Raw genomic sequence first — 12,323 nt, 5'->3', positions numbered from 1 at the left:
TAGACATTTCTCCAAAGATACACAAATAGCCAATGAGCCCATGAAAAAATGCTCAGCACATCATTAAAGAAATTAAAATTAAAATCTCAGTAAAATACCACTTCAAATCCAGAAGGAAAACACACAGTTGCCGATGAATTGATTCCAATTCATGGTGATCCCATTGAGTTGTACATTGGGGCTTCAACAAGTTCAAGGGAAAGAAGGCATTCCCTGATTCCCTCTCCACGAACTCCTTTGAAGCCCTCTCATATTCCCAGTCTCCGGTGGCTGAATTTTGGGAAGCACTCCACCAGGCCTTTCTTCTAACACACCCATGTCGACTTGTCCCCAGCCTTCTGGTGAACAGTCAAGCACGTTTGCATAACATCCATCCAACCCCACTGTCGAGGCAATTCTGATTCATCGTATCTCATGACAGAGAAGAACTGCTTCCAGGGGTTTCCAAGGCTGTAAGTCTTTATGGGAGCAGACAGCCTCACCTTTCAACTGAGTGGTTGGTGGGTTTGAATAGTGCACCTTGTTGTTCGTAGGCCCATGTGTAACCCACTACACTACCAGAGCTGCTCATTACACACCGTAGGATGGCTAACATTTAGAAAGACAGACAGTAACAGGCATTTAGAAGTGGAGAACGTAGGGTTATGAAACGGTGCCGTGCCTTCAGAAAGGTTTGGCAGTTTCTTGAAATGCCAGTGACCCACAAGCCTCCTCCTAGGCCTACACTGAGTATGGAACACACGTTCACCCAGAGAACAGCACAGAGATGTTCTTGACAGCATTCATTACTCATAATGCCAAAAGTGGAACTGACAAAAGGTGGTATATTGTACTATCTGGTTAAAAAAAAAAGATGAAATACTAACACAAGCTATATTGTGAACGAGCTGGAAATGCCAGGCGGAACAGGAGCCAGCTACAGATGGCCACAGCTTGCTTTAGCCCATCTTCATGAGATGCCCAGAAGAGGGGAGTCGGAGGATACACAGAGGGAGGAATGGGCAGTGACTATTCAATAGCTATGGGGTAGGGGAGAAGGGGGTGTGGAGTTGTTTGTTTAAGCCCCGCTGGAACTGTGGGGTGGGTATTGGGCTGCTAACTGAAAAGGCGGTACTTTAAACCCTCAGCTGCTGAGGAAGGTGAGGCAATCTGCTTCTGTCGGGATTTGCAGCCAGGAGACACTATGAAGGGCTTCGAAAGTTTGGGGTTTCTTTGGGGTAATGAAAATTGAGTTAGGTCTTGTGTCGGCTTGGCTGTGGTTTGGCAGTTGAGGCCTAGTCAGTCCCCATGATGCGAATATAATTGACTCCATAACGGGATCTGCTGAGTCACCAGCTGCAGTAAGAGCGCTCCCCAGGTGGTATCACAGCCTGGATGCAATTGAAAGGGCGTTTCCTTGGGGATGTGGCTGCTTCCCCTTTTAAGTGGTGTGTCAGTACAGGTAGACCAGAGAGACAATTTCACAGACACCCCCATGTGTGTAGGAAAAAGCTTTATAAACAAGAGCAGTTGAATATTGAGAAAACATCCCACCCCAGTCTGATATTAGCCCATGTGTCCAATATCAATCTATAAAGTCCTCTTCAGAGGCGCAAAACACATGCAATGGCGCCTAATGCAGGAGGCTCACAGGCCAGTGGGTGGAAAGTCTTGTGGATCCAGTGGCAGTGTAAGCATCTCAACGCTGGCAGGGAATGAACTGAGAGTGCCTCCTGCCTCCAAGGAGGAACATAGGAGTTCCCAGAATCCTCAGAAGGCCATATCCACACAGAGGCCTCATTGGCTATGACCTCATTGACAGGCTAGACTCCACCCTTTCACTTTTAAGTCTCAAACTGACCGTAGATTATGTAACTACCACAAGTGGACACTGTGGAAACACTTGCTTTTTGCTGGGTCTGGATTCTGTATCTGACTTTTCGACCTCCCATTCTTTGAACTTGAGTCAATGGCCTGCCGTGTTGCCTGCTGATCCTGGAGACGTCAGCAGCCAGCCATCTAACCTGCAAACCTTGGATTTATTTGCCTCTGCAGCCACCAGCCTGTGGAATTCCTGCCAATCTTGGATGCATCAATTCCCCAAAGCTATGTGAGAGCAGCTTCCAGCTTAGCATCTGACCCCCACACTTGGGATCGGACCGGCCTTGCCCACTGCTACAAGTGTGCGCCATTTTCTCGATCTTCATTTCTCTGCCTTTCCTTTCCGAGAGATGGTCTCACACAAAAAATGTTCTCAGACTAGATTGTGGTGATGTTCATATCCTAAAAATCACCGAATTGCACACTTTACAGGATGAATTGCATGTGAATTATGTCTCAATGAAGTTGATAGGAAAAAAACAATTTCTTTGATAGTTCTCTATAAAAAACACTTAGGATATTCAAGTGCCTTCATGAAGTGCTTCCAGTTAAACTTGTAACTCTCATGTCTTCCATGGTTCCTCAGTCCCAAAGACACCACACCACTCCATCACTGCATGCCTTTGCACATATATCTGGCTGGCAGGCAGACCCTCCTCTCCTCCCTTTCTGGTCAACTTCTATATCCTTCAGGACCTTCTGAAATGCTTTCTTCTTCAGGAAATCATCCCTTACTCCTCCAGGCAAGCTGGTCATCCCTCCAGGCTATACACATTCTGCCCCTGCTAATAGACACTGACCTCAATGTGTACTAGATGCCAACGACTTTAGCCCCAGGACCTAATGCTTGTAAACACTTAGTAAATATTTATTGAATAAATGAATGACAAAGCGCTCCCCCACTACTGACTAGAACTAATGCTATTTCTTCCCCCCAACTAGCTTAATTGGTAAAATCCATACAAATATAACTTGAGCTCTGGCCTTTAGAGACCAATAAAATGAAATAAAAGAACAAATTTGAGGCCAACATTGAGATTTAGGAAAAATTACCATAAAGTAACATTTCATGGGGTTCATAGTTCAGATACTTATCATTGTTGACCGAACACACTTACTGGAGTCAGTACTTTTGTTCAACATATTAAATGTGTTGTTTAACTCTGGTAACCACAGCTGTGACTTAGTTAACGATCTCAATAAATCCTACTTAAATCAGAGACAGGAAAAAATTATGCAAATGAATTCTTATCTGTTTTTCTGCCCAAGGCATATTTGATAACAGATAAAACACTCCAAATCGTCTCTACTTAATAGTCAGGAAGCCATTCGAGGCTTTATTTGGATCACAAGCAAATAGAAAGAAGGGGAGAAGCCTGCTATATTCACAAATGGTTTTATTTCAGAAAGAAATTACACATGAAAAGAAGACATAGTTAAGAGCCTTCATTCACATACGGAAGTGAATCTAGGAACGTCAACGGTTATTAATACACGCAGCCACATGATTAAAAAGGACAGGAACAGATAATGGCAGGTGGTTTTGCCTTCGATTCATCCACAAGATAATATCTTCTGTTAAACAACAAACGGCTATCAGTCTTCAAAATGGCTCTTTGGAAACCAGTTTGTGGTTCCAGTGGGCTTGAAAATCAAACCAAGCACACCGGTCTCCACGCAGGCCGCATCACCCCCACACCCATGCAGCAGGATGGAAGCCGTTCCTCAGTCACACCTTGCAGCCAGACAGGATGTCTTCCACTAACCGCTTGTAAACCCAGGCATCGCCCTTAAGCCGCTGCCTCCTGATGCCCACCACATCAGGCCGTTGGAGTTGGCATACTTCTAGTTCAAACTGCATTGTCACTTTACCAAAATCTGACTGGGTCTGACACTTCAGTGTATAGCTGTGGGGGAAAAAGATAAGAAGCCAGTTAGTGGGAACCCCACAAATCCTATAGAGTACAAGATGTTTTTAAGTCTGTGGGAGGCCTGTTGGGGGGCCGGGTGGGGCTGGGAAAACGAGCCTTAGTCAACAGTGCATCACTGCTTCCACTTTCCAAATGCCCGAGCTGGGTTTCGGTGATAGTGGATGACGGAGGTTTACCCAGCGGCTGAACTAGGATCCCCAGGAAGAATCAGGATGAACGGCTTTACCAGAATTCTCCCGGGCTCCAAAGAAAAGCCTTTCCTTCATACCCACGCATGCCCTTGGAGCTCGAGAAGTCTTCGGGCATTCTGGGAGCAGCCTCTCAGAGGTCTGCTCTGTGAACCTGACGCCATTCCCACAGCGAGCACAATAAAGGAAGGTGCAGGGTTATAACAGAAAGCCCAACTGCTTCTCGGCCTTTTGGCTAAGATCAAGTGCAGAAAGCCCAAGGAGGCGGTCTTTGACCTCGGTTGAAACGTATGGCATTTGTAATTAGAACAATCATGTTACTGCTGACAATGAAAAGATCCAACTGAAGGGAAGCTTAAAACTTATTTTTAAAAATAGGTATGTTCCTGAAAAGTTGTATTAAATGAATTCATGTCAATTAGTTGGCTAATTAGTTCACAGTATTTTTAAGAGTACGACTGACTTCTTTCTGCTCTTCAAAAATCATGCCTAGGAGCACTGTTTAAGTCCTACGGAAGAGTGGAGAAGGGGCTTTGTATCTATTACACAATACTATGAGACTTCACAAAATACACCTCCCCCGATTACTAGCTCGTTAGCTGACATTTTGTGTTTATATCACTCGTCAAAAAGATCTATTAGCCAACCGTGCATTAACAGCACACGTCTGGCAGGAACGTTGCCTGCCTGGTGGTTAAGGCTAAGTGTCAGCCTGGCTGGGCTCTGACTCTCAGGGGTTTGGTATAATGACCAACCCCCGGTATCACCCAGAAGTGAAACCAGGGATGTAAACAGAAACGTACACCAACGGTCGCTGCAGTGACAATAACCGAAGTGTCTAAGTAATCATTTAGCGGGGAAGTTGTGCAGCATGTACTCATCCTCATTTGTGTTCGCATGTGGTCATTGTCATATTCACGGTCCGTCCATTTTCGCATAACCACCTGGTTTTTTGCAATCATGTAGATGAGTGAGAAGCAGCTGTGTTCATTTTCATACTTGGTTATGTGTTTTGGTAAAGGGAGTTTGGCATCTTAAAAATAAGCAGTCAGTATCAGCAAGGTGCAAAGGATTCCCTGCAGTTAAAGGCTCCTAATGGAAAGATGAAGCACAGCGCAATGGAGACATATGGAAGGAGACAAAGGCAATTCCTTCTGCCTGGAAAAAGAACAATGGACCATAATCAAGATTAGCAACATTCCATCCGTGAAACGCTTTTGTCTTTCTGCTTTGTCACACAGAGGTGAAATCAGAAAAAAGTGAAGAAAGGGGTCAAGACAGAAATGTTCTGGTTAATTGGGAATTCAGAAGAACAAATGAATGGTTAACGACCAGTTGGCCATCTCCTGACAGACTATATGCAGAAGGAACAGATAATGGAGAGGCTAGTGTCTGGTCTAGAGGTTAGAGGCCAGAGGTCTGGAATGCCGTCAAAGCTCAAGAGGAAGACTAAGTCAGAGTGATTTAGGGATGCGTTTTCATGAGACCTACAGAAGAAAGCCAATTCACAGAAGGCACGCTTGCCAATATTTACATACAATAGTGAAAAGTCAGCTGTGTTTATAAAGGCTGATTTTTAAAATCTTACTCTACATTGATTAAACTATTTAAATATTTTGTTCACTCTAGTATGGCGACTTTAGTAAAGAAATTTTAGAGGCAGAACTGAGTTGCCAGAAGAACTCTGGCTATTAGGTCCATGAGGTAGTAACCAAGATGCCATTTCACTCAACAACAGAAGAATTAAGATAAAATAACTCCCTAAAGTACTTAAAACCCAAACTTTCAAAAATTGTATCTCAGAAAAGGGGGGAAAAAAAGAGTCTATGTAAGTCCCTTATTGGTTTGAGGTGTCTTGTAAATTTAGATTAGCATTTATAAATATTATTATAATATTGTAACATAGAAAATAGAGGATTTAAATGAAAGCTGGAAAAATTAAAACTTTCCTATTTTGAAACGCAAAGTGTAATTTTGAAAGTGGTAAACAGTATAGTGCTTAAAGAAATGGCACACAGCAAGAGAACACCTTGTCAACAATAACACCCACATAAAAGCTTTTAAGAAGGCGGTGGGAGAAATAGGTATGTTTCCCAAAAGCGACAAAAACACCCATATGTTCTGAAAGCCCAAAGACATCGAGTAATACATGCAACATCATGCTAATGTGAGTCTTACCCTTTTTGTACAAAGTCGACATGCTTCTTTGGAAGAACAGACATGATTTCATTCAAGAGTTGGTCTGGATTCACTAATCTGGTAGTAGTCACATTATAGTGAGGCTTAAAAAGAGAAAGGATGAGAGGGAAATCTTTACATTGACACAAAGATCATCCTACCTGTGGAAGAAAGAGTTTAGGTTTACCCAAAGTAAGGTGGCCTTTGTCCTTGGTTCCTGAAAAGAAATCCTGGGAGTGATGGGGATGTTTGGGTCTGGGGCTTCCAGGACGTGTACTGGCAAAGGGAGCTGGCCAAACCACAAGACTCACCTGGGAAGTCGACATCCAGGATTTAGCCGAGATGCAGGACTGGCTAATGAAAGCCGGAACGCGAAGGCTCGGGGAGCTTGCTGGTTGGCACAGGAAGGCCAGCGTGCCCTCTTTGAGGCACGGAGGCTCCAGGTTAGTAGCGTCCCAGACCCGACTCCTGCCTCTCTTCCTTTTCACCCTCCTGATTTGGATCCTTTTGCAGTAAAAAATCTACAGCCTGAAGAACAGCACTCTCCATGAACTGTGTGAGTCAAGTCCTTTCAGTGGAGAACGATGCCACAGAGAGGAGAGCACGCGAAAGTGAGGGTGGCCCGTGGACTCCCAAACTGATGGCTGCTGTCTGTCCATACAGCAGGCCACAGGGTGGTCTTTTAACCCTGTGAGACCTGCCCTCGTTCCAAGTGGCTAGAGAGAGACAGAACGTGTGCCGTGGCCAAAGGTCGTGACTGATTCCGGGAGCTGAGTCTATGACATTTCTGTGAGGGAATTAATATAATAACTATTCCTTTTTAAAAAATACGATCACACTTTTTGCTCATCGACTAAGAGCATAATACAGATTTTTATTTTCATTCTTGATTGGTCCTATTAGTTCAGCAACTATTTACTGAACGCTTATTATGTCACGCACTGTTCTAGATGAAGCTGAAGACACACTAGTCCACACACAGACAAAAGCACTGCTCTCCTGGTAGCACCTTCCCTGTAAAACAAGTGCTTAATGCCTATATCGCTCCGATTTTAGAACCTTAAGAAAAAACCCACAAAAGGCTGTAGTTCGAAAAGACCAGCTCCCTTACTTTACAAATTAGGAACCTCGAGGCCCAAGGAAAAACACAACTTGTGAAGGGAGGGTTCCCAAAGTGCAATACACATCATCCCTGAAGAGACACACTGGGTGGCAAAAACAAATACTCACATCAGTCTGTCTTCCGATCTGATTTGGAAAACCATAACGGAACACAAACTAATGACATAGCATATCCTTTTAAATGTAAGTCTGAAAGGTCACTCATCTCGACTGTGATGGCTTCCCAAGTAGGTGTGCACGTGTGTCTGTTAAAACACATCGAATCGCGTTTTTAATATGGACAGTTTATTGCGTGCTAATTATACCTCTATAGTTTTCCTTTTTAATAAGACAGTCAATATAAAGAACATCATATATATGTATATATGTGCATACATATAAATCATATATAAAGAAAATCATGAAGACGATATCCCAAGATGGCAAAGATCAAGAAAATGAGTTTTAAATGATGGTTGGAGAGTCCGAGCTCCAAGTTCTGAGGGAGTAACTGTACTGCCATGACAGGCCCCTCTGTCTCCTTCCTCTCAATCTCTGGATCTTTTCACCAAACTCACCTGGTTCTATCAACTTAGCAAACTGAACATTTTAAAATCATGATGTAAGTGATCCCATTTGTAAAATAAAGAATGGATCCTAATGTATCTATTTAAAATCAGATTTTTACAGATTGCTTGCTTAAAGAGGGCTTATTTACCTTTGATATGCTTTCTTAAAAAAACCCAAAACTAGTCTTCTACTCTGTAGGTCTGTACCCCAAATTTAAAAGCAGGGTCTCAAAGACAGCCCTGCATGTACATCTCTGTTCATCACAGCATTATTGCAACACCTTAAAGATGGAAACAAGCCCAGAGTCCATCAGAGGATGAACGGATAAAGAAAATATAGTACTTACACTCAATGAAATACCATTCAAGAAATATGAAGTCCGACACATGCTACAACATGGGTGAATATTGAGCAAAGTGAGACAGAAACAAATGTTTGATCCTGTTGATATTAAATATCTAGAATCGGTACCAATGTAGAGAACAGAGGCTTTGGGGAGGGGAAATGGGAAAATATTGCTTACAGATCTCTGTTTAGGATGATTAAAAACATTTGGAAATGGAAAGTGGTAATGGCTATTCAACATAAAGTGTGTAATTATGTCACTGAATTATACACTTAATATGATTAAAATGGCAAATGCTTTATTTAAATATATCTTATCACAAGTTGCTGTTGTTGAATTAAGGTGTCCTTTGTACCTATTCCAACTCTTTTATAAATGTATGAATCTTTATTATAAGAAGTTGGGGGATAATTAACCACTAAACCCAGTGTTATAAAGTCAATTCCAACGCAGAGTGACTCTAAAAGACAGACAGACTGGAACTGCCTGGTGGGATTTCTAGGTCTGTCATCTTTGTGCAAACAGACTGCCTCCCAGTGTGGCCAGTGAGTTTGAACTCCCAACCTAGGGTTAGTAGCCAAGCCAGGCACTTAGCCACTGTGCCACCTGGGCTCTTTCATGAGCCATTATGGAGAGGCGAATCAAAGCCACAACGAGACAGCACCTCACCCTCATTAGAATGGCCCAGAGGCGCTGGAGGGGGTGGGAGAGAGCTGGAGCCGCAGCTACTGCAGGTGGGAACACAGGATGGCAGGATGGCATGGCCACTGGGAGAGGCTGTTCAGCAGTTCCTCCAAAGACTGAACAGGCAACTCCCCTGTGACTCAGCAACCCATCCCTGGGCACTGCCCCAAAGAAACGAAAGCAGGACACAAAGAGAAACCTGTGCTCCGTGGACGCTCGCTGCAGCACTTGTCTTAACACTCAGAAGGTGGACGCAACCCCCAGGGTCCATGCGCAGAAGAATCTCAACAACACTGTGCTCATGTAAATAAGCCAGCCTCGCTCGAAGGGACAAATACTCCATGACCTCACTTGGATGAAGTCGGCGGAGATGGGAGGAGAAGGGTGGAAGCGGGAGGGCGCTTTGCTAGGGAGGCATTGCGTTTATGTGGAGTAGCAGGACAATGCAGAACATGACAGCATATGTGCACCGGCAAATGTGAGAACGTTGAAAGGGCGAGTGCTCGTGCATTCTCACGTCATTCAAAGAAGAAGCCAAGGGGGTGGGGGAGGAGGAGCCTAATTTTCTAACGCAAGCCCCAGTTCTACAAAATCTGCCTGGCTCTGTGAAAGGAAAAGAGAAACGAGCTTAAAACAGGCATCAGTACAGTCGCCCTGAGCCCTTTGGAGAAGCTTGCTACTTTTGCCCAGTGAAGAAACCAGTCCCTGAGGGCATACAATTCCATTTATTATATAAATAGATAGGGCCACTGGCGAGGGGGTCGGTCCCTTATTATGCAAATAAGGTACATAAAAATCTACCCATTAGGACTGAGCCACTTGCCTGTACAAGTGGCCATCCCGCAGAGGTCAGGGGGAACTTCTCGACTATGGAGAGGAGCCTACAGGGAAGGGAGTCCTTTGGGCTCAGAGTCCCTGTGCTGAGAACCTCCTAGACCCAAGAGACAATGCTTTAACAACGGAGGTCAACAGCAACACAATCTGGAGAGCAGTACAAGATGGAATGGTGGCTTGGCGTCCTGGCCCACAGACTGAGGTGGGTGCTTGTGGACTCGCCAGCCCCTGGCGCAAGATCGAGGTGCCTTTGGGCGGGAGGCTTGCTGGCGGAGGGGGTTGTCTCCGGGCACTTGTTGGTTGAGCTGATTTACCTTTAATTTTCTTGGTCCATCTTTAGCAGAGCCCTTCTTTTTGCTCCTGGTAAGCACGGTGATCACTTTATCCAGCCCCCTCTCAAGGCTGCCAAACACTTTGGTGCCTTTTCTTTTTGGAGTATCCTCGACATGGACGTGGTTGAGATCCAGTTCCACTGAGCGGCACCTTAAAAAGGGGGCGGGGAAAGGGTAAGGCTGTCTCCTTTGCCACAAGAACAGAATTGAACGGTGGCCAGCTGCGCCTGCTAGCCATTTTGGTCAAAATGTTCACAGAAGAACCCCGATTAAAAGGAAGACCTGCAGAACAGAAATCCTCATGAACTCACAGTTTTCTAGAGCCATGAAGGCTGGGATAAAGTACTGTCCAGAGATAATCTTTCAACCTTTAAACACGCTGACGTTTTCTTGAGACTGAGTGATAAGTAGTTTAGCTTAACTAGTAAAACGAAGCTCCGTCTTGAGGATTATGCTCTGTCTGTATGGAATCAAATTGATAACAGACACTTGAAAGAGTAGATAGGAACCTTAGGGGCAATGAGTTTATGTTAATAAGGGAGGAAATATCCCAAAGCTGGGGGGGTGGAGGATGTCCGTGTGTGTGTGTGTGTGTGTGTGTGTGTGTGTGTGTGTGTGTGTGTCTGTGTGTGTATGTGTGTGTGTAACAGGGAAAATGTGACCCATGTTGCTAAGTTGTACCTGCAAATACTGCTGGGTCTATGTTTTGCTATGTACCTCTCAACAACATAAATCATTTCTTTAAAAAGAAAGAGCCTGGGCCTTGCTGGCTTTGAGGAGTGCCTCATGTGGGTGTGCCAGGGCCTCCTGCCTCCGTGGGGCGAGATGCAGCTGTCTATCATGAGGGTGGCAGCCATTCTCCTTCCCCATCTCCAGCCAATTGCCACTCAGCAGAACAATTCCCTCTTCCAACCTGTCTTCTTAAATGTCAAGCAGAGGCTGTCTGAAAGCACAGGACAGCGAATGCCCATGTATCTTCCTAGAACCAACATATTTTGCCACGTTTGTTTTCTGTCTATAGATAATAAATTCTTTCGATATATGGATTTGCTGAGTTGTCTTCGGTTGAAGATATCGTGACACTTTACCCTGAAACATGTCAGCTTACGTCTCCAGTAAAGAAGGACAGGCTTCCACAGAACCACAACCCATTATCACACAGCGAGAGTTAGTAATAATTAAATCCATACTATCTGAATATTGAGCTTTCAGTCTACTTCCAATTGCTCTGATAGACGAGGAAGGTCTATAGAATTTCTCACACAAGAGGAGTAGGGTTTCTTAGGAAAACCACTCAATATCATCACTACTGGACGAGTGCTACCTGTTCATTCCCTCACCGCCGCCTTGTTGATCCTGCCTCACGGCCACCCTACTGGTTAGCAATCCCAAGAGAGTAGAGCTAATGAATGATTTTTCTAAGAAACCTGTTTGTACAAGAACCCTTGTGGCATAACAGGCTATGAATTGGGCTGCTAACCACAAGGTCAGCAGTTTGAAACCACGAACCACTCCACAGAAGAAAACTGAGGCTGTGTGCTCAAAGACTTGCCGCTTCATAAACCCGCAGGGGCTGCTCCACACAGCCTTCCAGGGTCACCGTGAGTCAGACTCCATTTGACAGTGGTTTTTGTCAGTTGGCATCTGTCAGTAGATGCCTACATTCCACTGGCACAAGAGGAGAGGAAGATGGGCCTCCGAGCGGGAACCACATGGTGGGGGCCAGAGCTTCTTTCTCCCTATCCTGCTGTGTTTTAAGTTCAGGAGGCAGTCCCACTGCGGAGGAGTTCATAATTCTGTCCATGAAGAAAGCAGGCAATGACAACACACCATCCTCAAAGACTCAGTCCTAGAGTCACCAACAGAAACTACATTCAGCGCAACACTCACCGCCTCTCAGGGCTAATGACACCTGTCGTTAAGCTGTGTGTCCCTCCGGAACTTACTGGCGTCTTAACTGGAGTTTCTCTCAGGCACTGGCTTCCATCTATTAGAAAAACAAACATAAGCCACGTGTGGCTGGGAGTTCCTATCAGTAACAGATATACCAGCTCATTCGTTGACTTCAGGACTATTGTAATCTCTTGGACTGCGGGGCTGAAGGTTCTAATTCTCTTTTTAAATTGTCCACCTGATTTGTAATAAAAACAAAATCATTTTGCTTTATATGTATGGCTCTTCTTTTTGTGCACAGCAAAACTGAGGCCATGCTTATCATTGTAACATATACTTTAACAGAATAATTTAAATAGAGCAATCATATGTATACATATTTTATGATGAATAATTCCCTTTCTAT

The 12,323-nt window shown here is 44.4% G+C and overlaps 1 protein-coding gene across 2 annotated transcripts in view; it reads right to left on the bottom strand.

Moving 5' to 3' along the window:
* Positions 1-3,267: 3,267 nt before the first annotated feature.
* Positions 3,268-12,323, bottom strand: part of MELK (maternal embryonic leucine zipper kinase) — an 88,549-nt gene continuing 79,493 nt past the window's right edge. For both annotated transcript variants that reach the window (XM_075560155.1, XM_075560156.1), the window contains exons 15-18: positions 11,915-12,011; positions 10,007-10,175; positions 6,158-6,261; positions 3,268-3,767 (exon numbers count right to left, since the gene is read on the bottom strand). In XM_075560155.1, coding sequence (XP_075416270.1) covers positions 3,590-3,767; positions 6,158-6,261; positions 10,007-10,175; positions 11,915-12,011 — 548 coding nt within the window. In that variant the 3' untranslated portion in view covers positions 3,268-3,589. The remainder of the gene's footprint in view (positions 3,768-6,157; positions 6,262-10,006; positions 10,176-11,914; positions 12,012-12,323) is intronic.

This window comes from Tenrec ecaudatus, chromosome 10 (genome assembly GCF_050624435.1).
Source record: "Tenrec ecaudatus isolate mTenEca1 chromosome 10, mTenEca1.hap1, whole genome shotgun sequence".
NCBI lineage: Eukaryota > Metazoa > Chordata > Mammalia > Afrosoricida > Tenrecidae > Tenrec > Tenrec ecaudatus.
Note: the sequence above shows the minus strand (reverse complement) of the source record. Positions and strands in the feature narration are given on the sequence as shown.